This window comes from Zalophus californianus, chromosome 6 (genome assembly GCF_009762305.2).
Source record: "Zalophus californianus isolate mZalCal1 chromosome 6, mZalCal1.pri.v2, whole genome shotgun sequence".
Taxonomy (NCBI): Eukaryota; Metazoa; Chordata; class Mammalia; order Carnivora; family Otariidae; genus Zalophus; species Zalophus californianus.
This window is the reverse complement of record NC_045600.1, coordinates 65,119,700-65,142,467: the sequence shown is the minus strand read 5'-3', so window position 1 is coordinate 65,142,467 and position 22,768 is coordinate 65,119,700. Positions and strand designations below refer to the sequence as shown.

The following is a 22,768-nucleotide window of genomic DNA, read 5'->3' as shown; positions in this document are numbered from 1 at the left end:
AAAATACGTCTTACATTTTACTGATACTTCAAATTCACTACTACAAGATTTTTAACCTTTTCTTTGTCCCATGTTGAGAATCTCTGTTATCAACTTATGAACAACACAGGAGAATTAGAGTATGAAATAATTACTTGATTTATTCCACATTTCATAAACAATAGTCTCAAGTAACATTACCAACATTATCACCAATAACATATTATTATTGAAAACAGGTTAACATTATTTTTCTAGGGCTGTGTAGTGAAATTACTATATTTTAAAGACATTTGGAATATTTATTCTGTGTTGTTATATTATCAACTGTATATATATACATTTTATTTTCATTTTTTATTTTGCTTTTAGTGATTTTTAAAAATTTCACTTTTTTTTTAAAGTTCTGTAAAATATTTGCATGGTTCCAAACTCAAAGTATATCGAAAGAACTCAGCTCTATGATGTAAATTGCATTCAAAGAAGTATAACTTTCATCTTTATCACATCTACTTTTCATCCCCTTATGAAGTCATCATTTTAGTGGCTTTTATTGTTCACCCTCCTATTATTTGTTGTTTTTTAAATGATAGCAGATAAATATGTGTGCATATGTACTAATTTCTTTTATTAGATAAATAGTAACATACCATCCACTCTTTTTCTAGTCATTTTTTAAAATTGGCAATACATACTGGAGGTCACTCCATAGTAGAAAATACATCTATTTTTAGAATCTATATCGCATGGCCTTTTCCTCTGTGTGTGTATCTTATAAAGACATTCGTCATTGGATTTTTGGGCCAACCCAAGTAATCTAGATAGGATAATATCAAGATCTTTAATTATATCTGCTTAGAATCTTTTTCCAAATAAGATCACATTCATAGGTTCCAGGACATAGGATGTAGACTTACTGGCAGGGTTGGGGGGCTAGGACTCCAGTCTACCTCAGGCTAAATGACAGTATTGGGGTTTATTTCTGGCACATACCTAGAGCTACAACATGGAAAATGAACTCGGGAATTTGCATACCTGGTAAAGCAGTTCCTCTGCAGGTAGTTTGTAATAGGGTGGTAAAGGGGTATATAGAGAAATGAGCAGATAAAAGGGATTACAGACAATGAAATTCATAGGACTTGGTAATAAGAAATGGAAGAGTAAATAGTTAAGGGGGACTTTTAGATTCAGCTATACTCATTTGATGGATAATGGAGGCATATGCCATCAATTATGGTTTAGATTTTAGTAAGGTCATTAACTTTTTTTTGCACTTAATAAGTCTGGGTACTTGGACTATATGGTTCCCATTAGCCTGTTGGATATATTTCTGGGCTAGAGATAGTTTTATCTTTACTTTATTTTTTAAGACAAGCCAGATTTTATTTTATTTTTTAAGATTTTTATTTATTTACGAGCGAGACAGAGAGCACGAGCAGGGTGAGAAGCAGAGAAAGAAGCTGACTCCCTGCTAGAGCAGGGAACCTGATGCAGGGTTCCCTGCAGTTCTGGTCAATCCCGGAACTGCGGGATGACCTGAGCCGAAGGCAGACGCTTAACCGACTGAGCCACACAAGCTCCCCAAAATAATAGATTTTATAGTGATGAGTATATGCCTGCTAAATAGAGCCATGGGAAAGGGTAAGGGAGAAGAGAAATTGGCCTTGTTAAAGATCCAGGAGGCACAAATAGCAACATTTAAGGCAAAGTAAAGAAAGAAGAAGTTTGTAAGAGACTGAGAAGATCTGGCCAGAGAAATAAGGGAAACCAGAAGACTGATGCCATAGGAGATCATTCATAAGTTAGGGCAGTTTTTCCTCAGGCTTAGACAGCAGTGGAATAAAAGTGAATGGGCAATTAGCAAATGAAGACAGTGAATGTAGCTAAGTCTTTCAGGTAGGTTGACTTAAAGGAAAACATGGGATTGAATGAAATTTTTTTCCATTTAAAGATGGGAAAGATAAGCACATTTCTGTGCTCTTGAGGAAGAGCCAGTAGAAGGGGAGATGAATCTGTAGCAGGGTACCTGAGGAGGTGGGTAGCCTCCTCAGGGTACCAGAGCCACAGGTAGGACTTAGTCTGATAGATAAAAATATACCTCCATTCTTTCCTAACTAGTGAGAATGTGCATTTAAAATAATTTACTTGTTACTTGTATTTTGTTAATTATCCATTCATATTTTGCTAATTTCCTATTAAATTGTTCTTTTAGAAAAATGATTTATATTTTTTGTATATTAGAGAAATTAGTTTTCTGTCATATATATTCCCACTTTGTTTTGTCTTTGTTAATTTCTTTGTAGCAGTACATAAGTTTAATTTTTTTGTGGCCAAGATTTATTGCTCTTTTTCTTTGCAGTTTCTAGGAAACTTCATTTTATACTATAATTAGCTTTGAAGTGTAAAATACTTCACATGTCTACATTTTTCCTCTTAAAAATTGTTAGCTTATTTTTATTTTTTAAATTTAAAACTATTTTATAAAATCATAATGTGGGCAGATAAAATTAATTTTATATTAATATACTTGATATTGTCTTAAAAGTATCATATGTATATCTATATTATTATATATTTTCCTCACATCTAAGTATATGTGATAGTAAATTAGCTAGAAATGTTAATTTGTAATTGTAATACCAAACACATGTATGAATGTTGGCTTATTGTTTATCTTCTCTTAAGTTTTAAGCAGGGTCTGAAAACTCTTGGTGTTTTGGAAAAAATTCAGACTTACCCGGAAGCCTTTTATAGCATCTTCTGTCATAAACCTGAGAATCTTTCTGCAAAAATTCTTAGTGATCTTTTTACAGTATGCACATTATCTGATGTACAGGCTTTGGGATTTTGGAACAGTTATTTACAGGCTGTTGAGGGTATGTGGATGTTTTATTTTTATTTAAGTGTCATAGAACGTTTGTTTCAGTATATTTATTTGAGTTTTGCTTTTTGGTAATACTTTCATCTGCTAACTCCACATTTACAAAATTTATTTCAAGTCAAATGTATATGACTGAGTTCAAAGTGATGAGGAAAGATTACAGAGTAAATTTCAATTTTGCAATTTGTTTTCCTCTAGATAATTTGAGGTGAAAGACATTCTTCCTAGAAAACTATATGGGTGACTGCCACAGCATAGAATAATCTTAAAGCTAATTATCATTTATTTCATCTTTTTCAGTTTTAAGTTAAACATCATTGAGCATTAGCAATGTAAAATCATTCCATTTAATAGAGTGGGAAATATTTAACCTTGAGTTGAAATTCTTTTTTAGGTAGGTTATTCAGTTGTTTTATACCATTTAGTTTTTCTCTCTGAGTTTGATGAACTAGTGTATCAAAAAGTGATGATCTAGAAATAGCATAAAATTATTTTTACTATCATGCCCCCGAACCTCTTGGATTATCTGATAATTTTATATTAGAGAAGACATTCAAATATATAATGAGTAGTTCAGCTAAATGACTTTCTAAGTTATACTTTGAGGTTCAATTGAACATTTATGGAGTGTACTATTTTCCTGTTACTGCGCTTGATCTCGTGATTTATTTTGCCCAAGATAGATGTTAGTCTCTTAAATATTCCCTGTCTAGTTGGGAAAGAGTCTATGATGATAGTAATATATATAACATAGATTTTCTTTTTTGGTAAACTTTTCAGATGGTAAATCTGCAATAACAATGGAAGACATTCTTATTTTTGCAACTGGTTGCAGTTCCATTCCACCTGCGGGATTTAAACCCACTCCTTCAATTGAGTGCCTTCATATGGATTTTCCTGTTGGAAACAAGTGTAATAACTGTTTAGCTCTTCCAATCACCAATACATATCAAGAATTTCAAGAAAATATGGACTTTGCCATAAGAAACACTCTAAGACTAGAAAAGGAAGAAAGTTCTCACTACATTGGACATTAAAATGTTTTGAACAAAGAAATGCTTCTTTACAAGCTGCTATTGATACTTTTTGTTTCAGAAATCTGTCCATTTGAACAAACTTGTCAGCTTTTTGGCCCAATAAAGTTTATATGAACATAAAGGAATGTTTTGGCCACTTAAGCTAAAAAAATTTTTTGTTAACGTGTACCAGTCAAAATGATGATACTTTTCTATTTTCTTAATATACACGTGTCATAAACTTTAATATAAATAGTTTTAAAACAGCTGTACAGACTTTTTTCAAGTATAATAGCATGGTATATATATTCACTGTTTCTGCAAATTAGCATTAGCTCTAGGATGCCACCATGATTTTTCTAGTTTTATATAATTTTCAAATTATTTTATTTTAAAGCATTAAATAGAAAAGCAAATTGATAAATCCTGTTATATAAATCAAAGGCATATATTCTGGGGTATGTGTTATAAGTATTTTTTCTAGGATGGCTCTAAATTGGATAAAAATGTTTTTAGATTACTGTTTTATGTTGAAACAGACCCACACTGCAATTAGATTATGCCTAATGGGAAGTATTATATGAAAAAGCAGAATTGCACAAATATTCTAGAACCTATGGACATTCCATAGTCTTAAGAACACTTCTGAGGTGGATAAAGTATAGTTGAAAATATCTTAAAAAGTGTTTAAAGGCTTGGCTTTAATCATAGGATTTTCTTTTTTTCTCTGTATCCCATGTGTGGTATTAAGCCACATTATGTCTGATCCAGAATCATGTGGGGTGTGTCAATTTATCTCTGTGGATTGCCATGTGATATATTTGACTCTTTGACAGTTATTTATTATCAAGTTGGTTGTATGATAGGTAAGCTGGTACCACTGCATTATACAGTTACCTTCTTTGCTCTTGAAAGATATCTGTTATTATATAAGCAATGTAAAAATATGTAAGAAAGAAATACAAATAGAATGAAAAACCCACTCTAATCTCACCATGCAGAATTAACTACTGTGTTTCATTCATTCTATAAACTACCTTTCCTTTCAAACTTTATTAATGTTACTAAAAGTCAAAGAATATCTAAAAGTAATAAATCATGTAATAACAGTTTGAAGGTACATAGTCCCATAGTCATGTCCCCATGTTCATATTCTTGCAAAAGAAGAAAGTGGAAAAGTTTTATGTTCCTAATCTATTATCAAACATAAATGGGTCTTCCACCAAAGTAAATTTAAATTGGATGAGAGGTAAATCATGAGAGGTTGGTTTTAACGTCATTTTTTTATATACAAAGCAGGTAACAACTATCATCATATTCTCATCCTCCCCAAGACATCCTTAAATTATTGATATTTTCAAAGAAAAACAACAGGACTGATTTGATACTGGTGATGTATCTCTTAATACCAAAGGAAAACTAAAACATAAATTAAACCCAGCAAATTAAAGTTTCATTTTAATTTGAAGTTTTTAAGAACATTATACAAGGCATTTATTTGTCTTGTATTGAATTGTTAGATAATCAAAAGTAATTCAAGGATTGATTAAGAAAGTTTGAATATCTAATATAAACTTCAAATTTGCCATACAGCTTTTATTCCAAATGTGTTGATAAATTGGATATTTCTCAACCGTACCTAGTTTTTATAAAAAGCCATTAAACCAAGAGAAACCAAAAAATCTAATTAAAGCTATTTTCTGGGGTCATTTGTAGTTTTAATTTCTCCTACAGTGGTAATTAAAACTGATGAACATTCACACAGTTTTTGGGTGGGGTGGGGTTGTAAGGGAAGCAATGTGCTTGGGTTGACTATAATTAAAAACAGTATTTCAGCTCTCATTTCACTATTTTATGTGTAGACAGGGCCTTGGGATAAGGTGTGATGTAAATAATTAGGATATTCACATTTTAATGTGAAGCATACTCATTGCAAAGCATTTTCTAGGTTTAAGGATGTTACATAAGTTTGGTTTTTAGGTTAGTTTATATAGTCAAGGCATAGTAGAGAATCCTATAGGTTATTTATTTTCTGCAGTGTTACTAGGTCACATGGTTGATACTGTGATGTTCTTTTTCTATTCATTGTTCTAGTCAGTACACAACTCTTACTGATTTTTAAAAGTAATTATGCTATAAAGCCTTATAAATGTGTATTTGTATTAACTATTTCAGTCATCTAAATGTCATATATTTCAAGTTTGTTTTCTATTGCTCTCAATATTAAGGAAAACCATAAAGTCATCTATTGTACATTTACTGTTAATAGTCTGGTTAGTTTTAAATTCATTGTTTTTAGACACTTTTAAAAACTTTTAGTATGGGAACTTCATCTGAAGACCTTTTATACAGTTCTTTACTATTCTTGTACTTAGTCATTTTAATGTTTTAGTATTTAAGGTTAAAGTTTCTTCAAAATATCTTGTCAGAAACTGGGTTATGATTTTATACATTGTAATATTTAATTTCCATATTATGAATAAGCCATTATTTGGGTCAAGTAAAAAGCTTTCATTTGATTACTAACCTGAGAATTCACTTTGGCTTCTACTTTATGCCAAACTTGTAATAATTTTTTCCCTAAATTTGTGGAAGCTATTGGAACTCAGTGCTGAATGCTAAGTAAAGGAGATTATAATAGGTAAGTTTTCTCCATGACTTCGCCTTTAGTATTTAGTCATTATAAGAAAATGATTAAAACAAAAATTCTATTTATATGTAATTCTTTGATATAGGGATTATCACATTCTTCATCATTTTACAATAAGCTATTAAACTAGTGTTTATGCTTTAAGCAATGCAATACAAAGTTTTATGCTTCAAGTAATGCAATACAAAGTAGAACACATTGAATAATGGATTACTTGAATGTATATGTAGTTTAGAAGAATTTGGATTGCTTTGAAAAGATCCAATTTTCAAGTTCTCATTTAGACTGTTATCTTTTCCAATTGCCAAACATATTCCAATACCTACTGTATGCCAGATATTATGCTAGGTGATAGTTGATGTGGCAGCCTATTCTCCCCTCCCCCTTTTTTGACTTCAGATGTAACCAGAAAACATGATACTTATAATGACGTTTCCTAAATAAATATGTTCATGCTACTAAATGTGAAGTGCTTATATGAACTAAGTTAAATAACTTGTTAGGATTTATTGAGGTTAAGATTCTGACAATACTAAATAGATACAAGTCTTTTTCATATTTGTGAGATCTTGTAAGCAGTTGTTGGCTAACACCTGAGAACCTCTCTTGAATGAGCCATTCTGAGACATTCTGTGTTAAAACCTATTCCCTAATGTAAAAAAATTGTTTGCCAGAATAAATTATTTAAGCCAAAAATCTGCATAGGTATAGCCAGTTAGTTAAAAGTCTACAGTAAATTATTAGGTTAACACTTTGAAGCCATAGTTTGATTCTTGCTGATTCTAAGAATGCATAACAAATTCCTCTCTCAATCTCAGCCTTACAGGTTCTATTTGTCTACTGCCACTATTTTGTGGGATATATTTTTTTATACTTTTTTTGCCCACCTGTGCACTCCTTGGTCAGAACAGTTTTTATCATTTCATATGTATATACTGTATATAGATGTTAAACATTGTCTTAATGTTTTGTATTAATATGACTCACAGTCTGAGGAAGAAGTCTGTGATAGAACTGAAATGGTTAGCTGATAGATTTGCATTTGAAAATGAAAGTACCCAGATGAACAAGATTGGGCTCTCCGATATTGGAAGATGATAAAAAGTGTATGTTTTACTTTCCATGAAGACAAACGATGAAGTAGAACTTTCCCCTAGGGCAGGAATTGTCATTTCTGTTTAATTAACAGTACACTTAGATCATTGGTGATTCCTTCAAAATAATACTGAAGAAAACAGTAAATACTCCCAACAGTAAATTTCTTAGTGATTATGCCAATTAGCTGTAAAAATGAGAGATGATGCAATTCTTAAAGGTAAAGAATGTAGGTTCATAACCTTTTATCAACCTATTTTTCCCACCCACCAGCCCCTGGTAGCCACTCTTGGTCTGTTTCCATGAATTTGGCACCTTTTCTTTTTTTTTTAGATTCCCCATATAGTTCATTTGATGTAGTGACAACTTTCAGCTGTAAGATGAATAAGGTTTGAGACCTAATATATAATATGGTGACTACAGTTGATAACTATTGTATAATTGAAATTTGCTGAGTAGATTTTAAATATTTTCACCCAAATAAACGAATTTAAATATATGAGGTAATGGATGTGATAACTAGATGGGGGGGATCCTTTCTCAGTGTTACACTTCTATCAAATCATTAACGATGTTTCTGTCAGTTATACCTCGATAAAGTCGAAAAACTTTTTTTTACACAAAAATAACTAAAATCAGTTATCAATAGCGGATACGTTTTGTCATCACATGGCTTCACGCGTGTATTAAAATACCAGTTCTGTCCACTAACCTCCCCCACCCGTTATGTGATCTTGCAGTTACTTAAAAGGAAGGTAGGATACCAATTTGCCATTTTGTACCTTCCTAGCTCGTGTGTTCATGTAGGCAAAACACAATAAAACTAAACCATTTTGCCTAACAGATGAGATTGAGAAATCTGCCAGAATTTAGAGCAATGCTCCAAAACTGCCTTGTTTCCCCGAAAAAGTGGGCAAAGGAGAGACCTCTACTGTACTTGGAAACAGAAATGAGCTAGCATTTAAACGCTTACTTTGTTCCTGGAGCTTCATTTACTTTAGTCTAGTGATCCTTAAACCCCTAGAGCATTCTCAACATTTAAGAGATCTGAAAACGACCAATTTAGTATTTAATTACTAACACCACGACCAATTTAGTGTTTAATTACTAGCACCACGCTCCTCCCTAAAAGTTCGATTTAAAGCAGCTACGATTTGAGAAGCTGTGGCTTCATTAGATAGGATAAAAAGTCCCTACTCTGTCACAGCTGAAAGTAAACACTAGGTGTTCAGGTATTAACTCCCTGGGTCCCAAGCTCTGAAGAAAGCTGAAGGAGGCGGGATCCCACCCCCAAGAGCCTCCCTCGGCCCCGCCCCTCTGGGCTTTGCTTCCGGGGCAGTCGGGGTGGCCACGTAATCCTCGGGTTGTGCTCGCCAACCGTGCAGTGGATGGTGGGAGTCAAGATGGCGGCGGCTGCAGCGGCCAGTATTCGAGAGAGACAAACCGGTACGATTTATTCCCTCTCCCTGCGGTTTTACGCCTGCGGTGGAGACAGCCTCTTCTTCTGCTTGTCGCCCTCCCTCGGTCGCGGTGCGTGCAGCTCAGAGACGGCCCTCCAGAGGCTTAGTCCGATTCCTAGAGCATTGAGAGCCCCTCCCCTTTTGAGTTTTTAGGGAAGATGCCGAGTTAAGAACTCGGTGCCTCATATGTGGTTCAGGAGAATGGGCTTCAGGGTGGGTAGTTTGCTACGGCCCTGCTCTTTCCCTTTTCTACTGGGCGTCAGAAGGGCATCACAAGAAGATATGGTAGCTGGCATTTTCCCCCCTCTGTTGCAACCTATTAAGTCTCTGGGTTTCTGTGCATGGTTCAGTTCTCTGCTAGTTTTAATGTTGAAGGAGTTTCGTTTTTGGCACTTCCTCCACAATTACAAAATTTAGGTATTCTTTCAGAGTAGCTTACGTTCTGCTGTTTCTCTCCTTTGGACTAGTCTTTTGGGGGTATCTGAAGAGAAATGCCTAGTGATAAAGATTTCCTTCTTTAGCTTGCCGGAATGGAATTGAGGAATGGCAAAAAGCAAATGAATTAGTAGCTTTGTCATTTTAACCGTTTGACAGATTAGTATTTTAAAACTATTAGTTTCATCCTCAATAGAGCAGTTATATAGCTTCCATTTGTACAGTGAAATCTGTTTTTTTTTTTAAGGTACATATTTCTTCCCTTGATCGTCGGTATTTTTTCCATCTTAGAGACTTTGTTTTTCCTTATTTTTTGTAAACTTCTGATAAACATGGTTTATACCTGTTAGCTACAAACTAATGGTTTATGCCTATTAGCTAATTGTCCTGAAAGTTGGCAAGCTGTTTGAGGAGCTAATAGAAACAAACCATCAAGAATATGCATATTTGGAAATTCTGTCACTTGTAATCATGTTCTTCTGCATGTTAATCTGAAATGAAAAATAAATGGTTACAATTAATATGGCATACAGAAGGAATTTTGGTTGTGCTTGATTCCTTCCTTTAGAATTCAAAGAAAAAATTGATAGATTTCAATCTGGTAATGACACAGAGTGCATATGGAATTGTGTTCCTGCTTTTCCCATTAGATAATTTAGTATAAGCTATCAGATGAAGTTAAGCATAATTTAAATAAGTAAGATTAGGGAAATACCTGCTGTACATTTTATCTGTAAGCAAATAGAAGCCCCACTTGTCTGCAGTATGGTTCTGACAGCTTAAGCCCAATGAATTAGGTCATACTACATATTAAAATAAAACAACATATCAAGGAAGACTTAACCAATACAAAGGAGCTTTTCGAAAAATGAAATTTGTATGGTCATAATTTTTACATGCAGAAACTTTGTAGAATATTAAAATCTAATAATATAATTTTGATTTCTGTGGAAATAAACTTCATTATAATGAGATTTCACCTTATAACTAGATAGGTTATGCCACATTAATCATTTATCAAATTACTACTCTAGTTGAGTTCTTATTTTCAGAGAAAGGTAAAACCCTGTGTATGTGCTATAGGAGCAGAAGTAAACATTTCTCTGATGACTACTGAGAATGTTTTGGGAAGTAAATCAAAATGAATTCTCAAATATTCTAAGTACAGGACACTGATACAGAAGAATTTGCAATCTATTTGGGTAGATAATAGCTGATATTGAGCAGTTAATATTGCTAAGCACTGTTGTAAGTGATTTTACATGTATTATTGTCTCCATTTTGTAGATGAGGAAACTAAGGTATAGCGAGGGTAACTAGCATGCCTGTTTTTTTGCTTTGCCTGCTTGAAGAATATTTATCTTTTAAAATTTACCTCAAAAGTCATCTCGTTTGTGAAAGTTTCCTGGAACACTCCCCTCTTTATTCTTACCTTTAGTACAACAGGCAGAATCTCGTGTAACCATAGCCTTTCACGCATGCCTCTCCATTGAGGGTTCTTGCTCAACATCTCCACTTCTCAGCATTGGAGAGCCACAAATCAGCTACTGTCTTGCAGCGATCTCATGTAGCCTCTTGGCTTTAGGTACTATATATATACTAATGATCTCCAAATTTATATGTCTGCCCTAGACTTTTCCTCTGAACTCTGTCTACCATATCAATTAATGGCAACTCCGTCCTTGTTGCTTAGGTCAGAATGTCAATTCCATCCTTGTAGTTAGTTTCTCACGTCAAAAGCCTTTAAGGTTTCTTGACTTTTGTTTTTCATATCCCATATTAGGTCTGTGAGTAAATCTTATCAGTTCTACTCTGAAAATATATCCACAATCTGATTATTGTCATTGCTATCACTCAGGTCCAAAACATCATGAATTTTTGCAGTAACCTCTTATATAGTCTCCTTGCTTTTATATTCTTGTTCCTCTTCATTTTTCTTCATACAGTATCAAAGTGATCGTGTCACATAGTTGCTCAGAACTCTCCAACAGCTTCCCGTTTCAATCATGGTAAAAGCCAAAAAAATCTTACAGTGGTCTACAAGGCCCTAAATGATCTGTTCCCCACTTAACTTTTTTGACTTCACTCCCTATTACTCTCCTCTTTCCTTGAACACACCAGAATGCTCCCACTACAGAGCCTTTTTATTTGTTACCTCTTTCTGGAATAGTGTTTCAGAGATAACTGGGTGTCTCACTCCCTCCTTCACCTCCCTTAGACCTTTACTCAGATGTTACCTTCTCAGGAGGCCTTTGTTGGCTACTCTACTTAAAATTACACTGCAACTCTCTCTTCCCTCTTTGTTTTTCTCCATAGCACTTGTCATGATCTCACATGCTACATTTTTAACTTACTTTGTTGTCTTTTTCCCCAAACTAAAATGAAAGCTTCTTGAGGATAGGTCATTTTTTTTTCAATCTGTTGTGTTTAGTGCCAACAGCTGGAGCAGTGTCCAGCAGCAAATGGTAATCACTAAACATTTGTTGAATGAATAGTAAGTATAGTTGAATATATAGCAAATGAGTGAAGAAAATATTCCAGGTAAGGGTGAAACTACATTAACCAAGCCTAGAACTGTGGATGGTATATTTAGGGTCAGTAAAGAAAACTAGTTTGCTATTTCAGTTAAAAGCAGTGATTTAAGCCTTTAGGGAGTTACTCTGATGAAAGTAAAATTATATTCTTACACATTCTTTAAATATAGACCCTGTACTTTATTAAATCAAATCCACTGTGTCAAAATCTCTGTTAACAAGTTAGCCAAGGGTCAGAGTTGAGGAAACTTAACCTAGATGGGACTGAGAAGGCAAATGGAATATCTGCTAAAACACCTTTTTTTCAGTAAGATAAGGGCTACCTCTAGAGAACTCTATACACCTGGGACTCACATGCAGGTCAGGCTGTGGTTTTTCCTAGTTGTCCTGTTTCAAGAATATGAATAGCTGTTCCCAGAAACAAGATTTTCTCTCTGTTAGGCCATGGGTTCCAGGGTGGTGATGTCTATATTACCTGGAAGTGGGAGAAAGAATTCATTAAAGCTCAGTGGTAGAGTTAATTCTCCAGCACCCTCTATGCCTTCTATGTTATTTCAGTTTTAAATACGAAAGTGGTTTTTTTGTATGTTTATGTGTGTGTTTATATAATATAACATCTGTAAGCTTTTGAAGCAGCTGTAAGAAATAAGCATTTAATAGAAGTTTTTCTAGTGAATTAGTCTACTATAAATTGATAACACTGGTGATTTGAATATTATATGATAAATTATATATACTATATATAGTATACAGTATGTAGTATTACATATCATATAGGTAGGATTTTGACTTGTAGATTAATATTAATAATACAAATGCTTTTAAAAATCAGCCAAGTAGATTTCAGGGCTGACAATCTTAAAAATTAAATTATCTAATACCCTTCCTTCAATATTGGCTTTCTCAACTTCACATAGAAGTATATTGAGATTTTTATTTTCCTTAGGAAATGTTTCTGAGTCTGCTATCACACATAAAGATGAGCAATAAAAACCTCAAAGTACAATAACATATAGAGCATAACTGCTTTGATTTTAGAAACTGTGTATTTTTGAGGTCCTGAAATGCAGGCTGCAGCAGGTCAGCGGCCACGGCGGTGTCCGTGGCTGTCTATGGGTTTTCTTCAGGGCAAATGATGTGAGGGTTGGTATCTTAGTGGGGGAAGACAAATATGGAAACAAATACTATGAAGACAACAAGCAGTTTTTTGGCCGTTACTGATGGGTTATATATACACTACTGAAATGAGTGGCAAAAACACATTTTGGGATGTGGATGGAAGCATGGTGCCCCCTGAATGGCTATAGGCAGACCTCCAAGATTTGTTTCTGCAATCACTCCTGTGGGCCCCTCCACAAGGCCATCTCTGGATGTGGCTTCCTGAGAACAAGTAAAGAGATCACCTGAGATGGAAGCCACAGCCTTCTGTGTGCATCGCTGGCTTCACTGTCTGACCGATGATCCTCCAACAACAAAACCACCTATTGCTTGTAAATTCATCTGGACAAACCATAAGTTCAGTGTGAGTGGCACTCCAGAACAATATGTACCTCATTCTACCACTAGAAAGAAGATTCAAGAGTGGGTTCCACCTTCAACACCTTACAAGTAAAGACACTGGAAAACAGTTTGAACATGTGAAATATGGGGCTCTTTATGCAATTGCACTTTTACTGCTTACTATTCACTTGATTAAAATTGTTTGATTAAGAAAAAAAAGAAATTGTGTATTTTCTTAGCAGGAGTTATCTACTGTATCTATAGGAAAGTCTCACTTTTTCCATGGAGCATATAATATTAAACCAATACAACTTTTCTGTGAATCTAATGAGATAAATTGGTCATAAAATGTACTGCAAGATAACTACAACATAGACCTATTGTCTGAAGGTTTTGTATATGAACCACTTAAATATATCATACATAATTTTTGTTTTTCAAGAGATTCTCATCTGTGCTTTCAGCCCAACAGTAAATAGACAGCAGCTCCAGTTGTCTTTTGAGACCCCTGCGAGTTTGCAGTTGATAAAACTTCTTTTTCATTTTTATAAAATGTAGTGTGGGGAAATATCTGTTCATGTCTTCTGCCCATTTTTTAACTGGATTATTTGTTTTTTGGTTGTTGAGTTATATAAGTTCTTAAGATATTTTAGATGCTAATCCTTTATCATTGGCAACAACATGGATGGAGCTAGACAGCATAATGCTAAGTGAAATAAGTCAGTCAGCAAAAGAAATACTATATGATTTCACTCATATGTAGAATTTAAGATGCGAAACGAGCAAAGGAAAAAGAAGAGAGACAAACCAGGAAGCTGACTCTTAACTAGAGAGAACAAACTAACGGTTATCAGAGGGGAGGTGGGGTGGGTGGGTGGGTAAAGAATACCTTTACCATGATGAGCACTGAGTGATGTATAAAGTTGCTGAATTACTATATTGTACACCTGCAACTAATATAACACTGTATATTAACTATACTGGAATTAAAATAAAATTTTTAAAAACTTAAAAAAATGTGTGGGATTGTCATGAGGAATGAGAAAGGCTTCTTCCTGAACATTTTTCACATTTTCATCTGGCGACAGAAAAATCTCCCCAACACTTGCCAGTTAACTGTTGATGAAATGGTCTTACAAAGTCTTATCCTGCTTCTGCAGATCCAGTCATCTGATTAATCAGTTTTACTAGAATGATTTGTGCATTTTGTTTTGAGGTGGTAAGTAATAAATGTGGGGGCATGGAATGAAATCCTGAAAAATAATGATAATATTTAATAAGACTGTTTTTATTTCCAGTGGCTTTGAAGCGTATGTTGAATTTCAATGTGCCTCATGTTAAAAATAGCACTGGAGAACCAGTATGGAAGGTAAGAGACTATATTTTAATGGGGACTGTTTCCTTTTTCTTGGCTCTTATTGGTGGTGATTGGAGGGAATTTCTTGTTAATGCTGAACAGTAGCACATTTTAGTTGTAATGTATTTTTATTAAACATGGTTTCTTTTTTTTTGAGAGAGAGAGAGCGTGCGCATGTGAGCAAGCGGTGGGGAGTGGAGTTGGGGTAGAGGGAGAGAGAGAATCTTAAGCAGACTTCACGGTCAATGAGGAGCCCAACATAGGGCTCTATTTCACAACCTGAGATCATGACCTGAGTCAGATGCTCAACCAAGCTGAGCCACCCAGGAGCCTCTTAATGTGATTCTTTTTAATAAACACTTTATGGAGGGAGACAGACAAGGATAGTAATATTCATCTAGGGAATCCACCTGATCTCTTGGCTCTCACTAGTAGGTCTTTAGTTTGGTTGATATTTTGTTCCTTAGCTTTGAGTTCCTGAATTTGGGTCTTGCAAGCTTGTTCAAGGTTAGTCAGATTCAGGGGGACTGGTCCATTTTAACCAACTCATGAGAGAGTGATCTGTAAACTAGAATGCCAACTTATTAGTTTATGATCTATAAAACTGTCAGTGAAACTGTTAATTGGACTAGAAAGCAATCTATAATCTTTCTCCTTTGAGAAATGCTGGAGAACCTTTAAAAATTCCTGTCCTTTGAGCTTCTTCATTCTAAACTTCCTACTTTCTTTCTTCAAAGAGATTAGAATACAGCTGATTAGGTTTAAACTAATTAGTTTATAGTTACTTTATACCTCTGTTTTACTAATAATTGAGAACAAATCAACCTGATTACTGTTATGGATGTTTCAAAAACTCTGATGAGTCCTTTTAATTCCTTTGAATTAACTCTAAGGGTGGTCAGTCATCTATTTTGAATTCATAAGTTAAGCTTCAGAGTATCCCCCAATTTTTACCTTCTTCATGTTTATTTGTGGGCATCCTCTTAATTGCCCCTTGCATAAGCAATGCTCATTTATTATTTCTAAAGCCTGTATTAAGCTTTTGAATTAAATAGCTTGAGAATTTCTTGGGTACAGATTTGTGTCAAATTTTCTCCTTTCCCATTACTTCTATACAAGATTAATTATACAAATATACTGAGGTTTAAAGAGGGAAGACTTTTGAGAGATGAAACATCCAACCTCTTATAACTAGAGCAGAAGAGTTTTAGCTTTTCCTTTCTTTTTTTAAGGTTTTTTTTATTTTATTTATTTCTTTATTTATTCATTTAAGAGAGAGGCAGAGGGAGAGGGAGAAGCAGACTCCCTGCTGAGCTGGGAGCTGGATGTGGGGCTCGATCCCAGGACCTGGAGATCATGACCTGAGCCGAAAGCAGATGCTTAACCATCTGAGCCACCCAGGCGCCCTTAGAGATTTTATTTTTAAGTAATCTCTACACCCAGTGTGGGGCTCAAACTCATGACCCCGAGATCAAGAGTAGCAAGTTCTTGGCCAGCCAGATGCCTCCAGTTAGCTTTTCTAAAGGAAATGCTGGCATATAGCAAAAGCATTTTTTTATGACAGCATGTTTCATCCTCATTAGCAATTTCTTACTCCATAAAGAATTATTGAGGTAGTTATGAAGAAACACTAATTGAAGTTTCTCTTTTATTTGTTTTAACTCTAAAACTAATTTTGAGTTAGAAGACTCAGAGTTCTTACTATCCCTCAAAGATGTCAGTTTTAATATTTTAGAATGTGGAAAAATGTATGACAAAATAAGGCTAGCAAGTACTCTTGAGGGACTTAATTTTTTAAATGAGTATCTTATTAATCTGAGATGCTTAAATTAGCAAATTTTCTTTACACTTGTTACACATTAGTTTTGAGAGGGACTAATTTTTACTTCTCTCTTTTTAGAAAGGATATGTGCAAACTCTGTGGGGAAGGGTATGTGAGTTTGTTGATGGTAGAGTCCTTTATTATTAGCTTCGGATGAATATTTATAGTTTCTAGTATGCTTTTTTATCCTAGAAAAAATATTTTAGAATAAATTTATGTAATATTAATTTATTTTAGCCTTGAGTGAGCATGCTTTAAAAAATAGATTATGACATGAATGTACATTTTAGTAAAAGATGGAAAATATTAAATTGAGGTAAGTAAAAGAATTCAGCATACATGATTTATTAAAATAAAATATACTTCAACATTGTCTTAATATGAGTTCTTCATCGACTGTTCACTGACAATGATGTTTCAAAAACACTTTTTTTTTTTTTTAATTTTAACTAGGTGCTCATTTATGACAGATTTGGCCAAGATATCATCTCTCCACTGCTGTCTGTGAAAGAGCTGAGAGACATGGGAATCACTCTGCATCTGTGAGTTCTAATGTATTTCTAATAATGACATTTGTTTTCAGATACTTTGTTAAAGGATATATTTGGCCACCTTGAAATCAAATTATTAAGGGACGTTTATAGAGAAAATAATACTAGCTACAGTACTTGTATAAAAAATGTTTTTTTCTCTTATCTCCTTTTATGTTTACTTCTGAAGTTTTTTAGTTTATAGTTACTTTATACCTCTTTATACCTACTTTATACCTAAATCTGAGACTTTATAATTTCAGAATTTAAATTTTCTCTCTTGTGTCTTTTCATACAGACTGGTTTACCCTCTTATGTGAAGGAAAAGAACTGGTTCTGTTAAGGTCTCTTCCATCTCTGAAAATTTTTTATTTCTTCAATTTAAATATACTTTTTAAAAAGAATATCTAAATTAGTTTATCATTAATATGAAAAATATAAATATCTATGAAATAATCACTTAATCACCATAGGACCTATCTGTGCTGTCTTCTTCACTACTGACTGTATTTGATTTTATTACTTCTGATATGTTTGATAAATAAAACAAATTGCATTGCTTTGTAGACTTGGCTGAATAGAACATTTGGAGAAGGGCTGTATTCATGTATACATACTAATACTTTTATGTACTGAAGGATTCCAAGATATTCTAACCTGTTTGCATTTTGTTCTATTTATGGAGTTATAACCAATTCTCATTCTATTATGTTATGATATATTGGATTGAAATGTGCTCTTTTAGTGGGAATGTGGTTTTAGATTTCCAGTGAGTAACATATCAGAATGTGGTTAAATTCTTAAATTCTACAATTTTATGTTGAGCATTTGTTTTAAAATAGAATATTATATTGCATTAATTCTAAAATATATTTTTCACTTTTTTATATTTCTGAAATTAGGATCTACTAATTAATGCTATGTCATGTTTAAATTGGCAGCATTTTTCTGTCAATTTTAACATAAATTATTTTAATATGTTTTAAAATTGATAGCACCTTAGGTTTGATGAAATATGGAATACGGATTTTCCTTTCATTTTTATTTCAGACTTAAAATAAAAATTTGTTGTTGGTAATGTGTTCATTCTTTCTACTTGAATATTTGGCTTGATGTCGTCCTTGGAAATGGTGATTTATTAATAAGCATTGGTTACTATTGCTGCCAAACTATTCATTTATTTTACTAACAAAAGATTAAAGTTTATAGAGTTTAAGTGATTGTCCCATAATTGTACAGCTAGTTACTAGCAGTGTTCAGATTGCTTGACCATGAATTCTGTACTGTTTGTCTACTGAACCATAATGGCTCAGTAACAGTGACTAACAGAGATGAGCCTTAGTACTTCCTTAAGGAGTGACAAGCTAGTCTGCCAGTTTGAGAGTAATAGATTCTTTTTGCTACCTGTTGCTGTTGTCACCAGGACATGAAAAGATGACAGATCACACAGCTGCCCTTGTGAATTTCTGCACGGGGTGCCTCTGACTATTCTTCCCTGTTTGCTGAAGAATACTTCGTCAGTTACTTTATATCCTGCAAGCTGGTTTAGGCTGATTTGTAGGAAGTAATAGTTATTAAGTTTCCAGAAGATGAAATGGTGGTTGTAGCCCTTTAGGCAGTTGGACAGCCAGCATAAGAAGATAACAATGGCTGCCATAACAGTGTTAATCTTTTTGGTGTCAGTAGCAGCAGCCCAACAGAAGGAAGGAAGTCATGAAATGCAGACACAGTGGCAGCCTCTTTCACTCTCTTCCTTATAGAGAGGTGATTGCAATAGAGAAGCACGTATAGGAAGACTGCATACAGAAGATTGTTCATAGGATGACTAGAATATTGTACAAAGATCATGTTGTCATATTTCCTGATATAAGTATAGCAGAATCTTACAGTGAAGAATAAAGACATTTTGTGATTTGATATTGGGATATTTGAATCAAGATACTCCCTGAATTGTAGGAGAAAACTATCAGGTGGTATAATCTATGAGATGCTTAGATCACTTGTTCATTTTCTTATGATGCAATAAATATAAAAAAATAGATTGTCTTAAAGGTTTAAGGAAGCATTCATATATCTTTCATTTAAAAATATATTTGATTTTATTTATGGTTAAAATTTTTCATTTTATTTTTTTAATGATTTTTTTTAAGGTTTTATTTATTTATTTGACAGAGAGAGACACAGCGAGAGAGGGAACACAAGCAGGGGGAGTGGGAGAGGGAGAAGCAGACTCCTCACTGAGCAGGGAGCCCGATGCAGGGCTTGATCCCAGGACCCTGGGATCATGACCTGAGCTGAAGGCAGATGCTTTAACCAACTGAGCCACCCAGGCGCCCCAGAATTTTTCATTATTTTTAAAGACTCTTCCAACTTTCTGTTTACCCTCTTAAAGAACTGCACTCCCCAGCCATATTTCTATGAAAACTGGAAATAAAATTGATATTGAATATGCTTTAGTTCTTCAGGAAGAATATTGGTATTAGAAATAAGGTGATTGTAGTAGAAGAGATGAAGACACATTAGGATCTTACTAATAAATAATATTAGCACTGATACAAGGAAAAAGCTGGGTTAAATGATTAATTTCAGCAAGCACTTTTAGTATACTGGTTCTTGTCCCTGAACTGGTTAATTCCTAGTTTGAGAAATACTGTTCTAAACTATATTTGTAGATAAGTGACTAAGAAAAACATGAATTTTATGTTCTTTATGTCTTTTAGGCTTTTGCACTCTGATCGAGATCCTATACCAGATGTTCCTGCAGTGTACTTTGTAATGCCAACTGAAGAAAATATTGACAGAATGTGCCAGGTAATATGGGTTCTTAATTTCCCGACCCTGTAATGTGGAAACAGGTTTTTTTCCAAAAAATTTCTTAGATTTCGGGATGCCTGGATGGCTCAGTCAGTTGAACGTCTGCATTCGGCTCAGGTCATAATCCCAGAGTCCTGGGATCGAGTCCTGCATTGGGCTCCGTGCTCAGCAGGGAGCCTACTTCTCCCTTTGCCTGCTTCTCCCCCTGCCTACTCCTCCCCCTGCCTACTCCTCCCCTGCTTGTGCGTGCTTGCTCTCCCTCTCTCTCTCTCTCTCTCTCTCTCTCTCTCTCTCTCTCTCTCTAACAAACAAACAAACAAATAAATAAATAAAATCTTTTTAAAAAAAATTTCTTAGGGGGCGCCTGGATGGCTCAGTTGGTTGAGCAGCTGCCTTCAGCTCAGGTCATGGTCCCAGGATCCTGGGATCAAGCCCCATGTCGGGGCTCTCTGCTCAGCGGGGAGCCTACTCTCCCTCTCCCTCTCCCCCCCCCGCTTGTGTTCTCTCTCTGTATCAAATAAAATCTTTATAAAAAATAAATAAATAAAAACTAAAAATTTCTTAAGATTTCCAGTGTGAAAAATCAGAAATTGTCTTACCCAATTTCCCACTTTGATTTTTGAGACTATCTTTGAATTTTAAAGAGACTGAAAGATTTAAAATTTTTTAGCTGAAGAAGCATATTGATTAGGACTTAACCTGGCTTTAAAAACCAGAAAATCTAACTATATCTTTTTTTAAAGATTTTATTTACTTATTTGAGAGAGAGAGAGAGAGAGAGAGAGAGAGCACAAGCCGCAAAGAAGGGCAGAGGGAGAGGGAGAAGCAGGTTTCCCGCTGAGCGGGGAGCCCATAAAGGACTCGATCCCAGGACCCTGGGATCATGACCTGAGCTGAAGGCGGTTGCTTAACCGACTGAACCACCCAGGCGCCCCAGAAAATCTAACTATATTAACTTTAAAAAATAGGGTTGTATTTTTCTGAGATAATAGGAAGTCTGGGAGTACGATGTCCAAGCTTGTATAATGGCTGTATGAAGTAGTCAGACTGCGGCTCCTTCAGTCCTTCTGATCTGTTGTCTTTGGTTTCCCTTTTCAATGTCTTCATTGTTGCTTCCTGGATGTTATGTGGCAGCTGAGGCTCATACCACATCTATGTGCAAAGCAAGAAGGGAGAAATAAATGATGCCAGTCCTAACTGTTCCTTTTGATCAGGAAAGCTAAGATTTCCCAGAAATGCCCAGAAGACTCTAATTTATTTATGTTTCACTGGTTAGAATTAACTTCAAAAGAGGGTGCAAAAGTTAATATTTAAATGAATGTATTATCCCCCAACAAAATCTGGATTCTTTTAGCAAGGAAGAGGGGGAAAATGGATATTAGATAAGTAGCTAACAGTGTCTGCTAGCATCTTGTTGCTGACTGTTGAATCAAATTCCTACAGTTGACCCTTGCAACACAGGTTTGAACTACACAGGTCCACTTAAAGGCTGGTGTTTTGCAGTACAGTATCGTAAGTGTATTTTCTCTCCCTTACGATTTTTTTAATCTTTCCTCTATCTTACGCTATTGTAGGAATACAGTATATAATACATATAACATACAAAATATGTGTTAACTGACTATGTTTCAGTAAGTCTTCTGGTCAGCAGTAGACTATTAGTTAATTTCTTGGGGAATCAGAAGTTACATGTGAATTTTCAACTGTCAAGGTGTCAGCGCCCCAACCCCCGCGTTGTTCCAGGGTCAACTGTATTTAAATTGTTAATGAAGATCACATATTTTGTGTCCTATGTAGCTGATGATGCCCAGCTTTCTCTTTTATCTTGCATAAACCTGACTGTGCCATTTTTTAAAGAGATAGGATTTATCAATCCCTTCCACTTTTTGGCTATTATGAATAATGCTACTATAAACATATTTGTACACATTTCTGTGTATGTATGCGTTTTCATTTTTCTTATGTCCATTAACACCTAGGAATAGAATTGCTGGGTCAAATAACTCTATAGTTAACTTTTTTTTTTTTTTAAGGCGGGAGACAATTTTATATAGAATATTACTTTCATTTTGTTGTTTATGTAGCATTTGAAGAATACACACACACACAATTTTTTTTTCAAGATTTTTATTTGACAGAGAGAGACACAGCGAGAGAGGGAACACAAGCAGGGGGAGTGGGAGAGGGAGAAGCAGGCTTCCCAGGGAGCAGAGAGCCTGATGCGGGGCTCGATCCCAGGACCCTGGGATCGTGACCTGAGCCGAAGGCAGATGCTTAACGACTGAGCCACCCAGGCACCCCCCCCACACAAATATTTTTATGGATATTCATGTATATGGTTTACCTTTTGAGAAACTGCTACACTGTTTTCCAAAGTGGTTGCATCGTTTTATATTCTTTCCAGCAGTCTGTGAGGCTTCCAGTTTCTCCAGATCCTTGTCAGTATTTTTTATTATCTGACATTTTGATAATAGCCATCCTAAAGTGTTATCTCATTGTGGTTTTGATTCGCCTTTTCCTGGTGACTGATGATATTATATGCATCTTTTAATGTGCTTTTTGGCCATTTGTACATCTTTGGAGAAATGTCTATTCAGATCCCTTGTCCAGTATTTAATTGGGTTCTTTTAATGTTGAGTTGTTAGAGTACTTTCTATATTTTGGATGCTAGACTCTTACCAAGTATATCATTTGG

At 34.7% G+C, this 22,768-nt stretch overlaps 2 protein-coding genes across 6 annotated transcripts in view; both read left to right on the top strand.

Moving 5' to 3' along the window:
• G2E3 (G2/M-phase specific E3 ubiquitin protein ligase) overlaps positions 1–8,091 on the top strand; it is a 57,607-nt gene extending 49,516 nt beyond the window's left edge. For all 5 annotated transcript variants that reach the window (XM_027570805.1, XM_027570802.1, XM_027570804.1 and 2 more), the window contains 2 exons: positions 2,665–2,855; positions 3,641–8,091. In XM_027570805.1, the coding sequence (XP_027426606.1) occupies positions 2,665–2,855; positions 3,641–3,897 (448 nt within the window). In that variant the 3' untranslated portion in view covers positions 3,898–8,091. The remainder of the gene's footprint in view (positions 1–2,664; positions 2,856–3,640) is intronic.
• Positions 8,092–8,978: 887 nt separating this feature from the next.
• The window catches only part of SCFD1 (sec1 family domain containing 1), a 100,646-nt gene continuing 86,856 nt past the window's right edge, over positions 8,979–22,768 (top strand). Inside the window, exons 1-4 of the mRNA XM_027571063.2 lie at positions 8,979–9,067; positions 14,849–14,919; positions 17,183–17,271; positions 19,980–20,070. Of these exons, the coding sequence (XP_027426864.1) occupies positions 9,010–9,067; positions 14,849–14,919; positions 17,183–17,271; positions 19,980–20,070 (309 nt within the window). The 5' untranslated portion in view covers positions 8,979–9,009. The remainder of the gene's footprint in view (positions 9,068–14,848; positions 14,920–17,182; positions 17,272–19,979; positions 20,071–22,768) is intronic.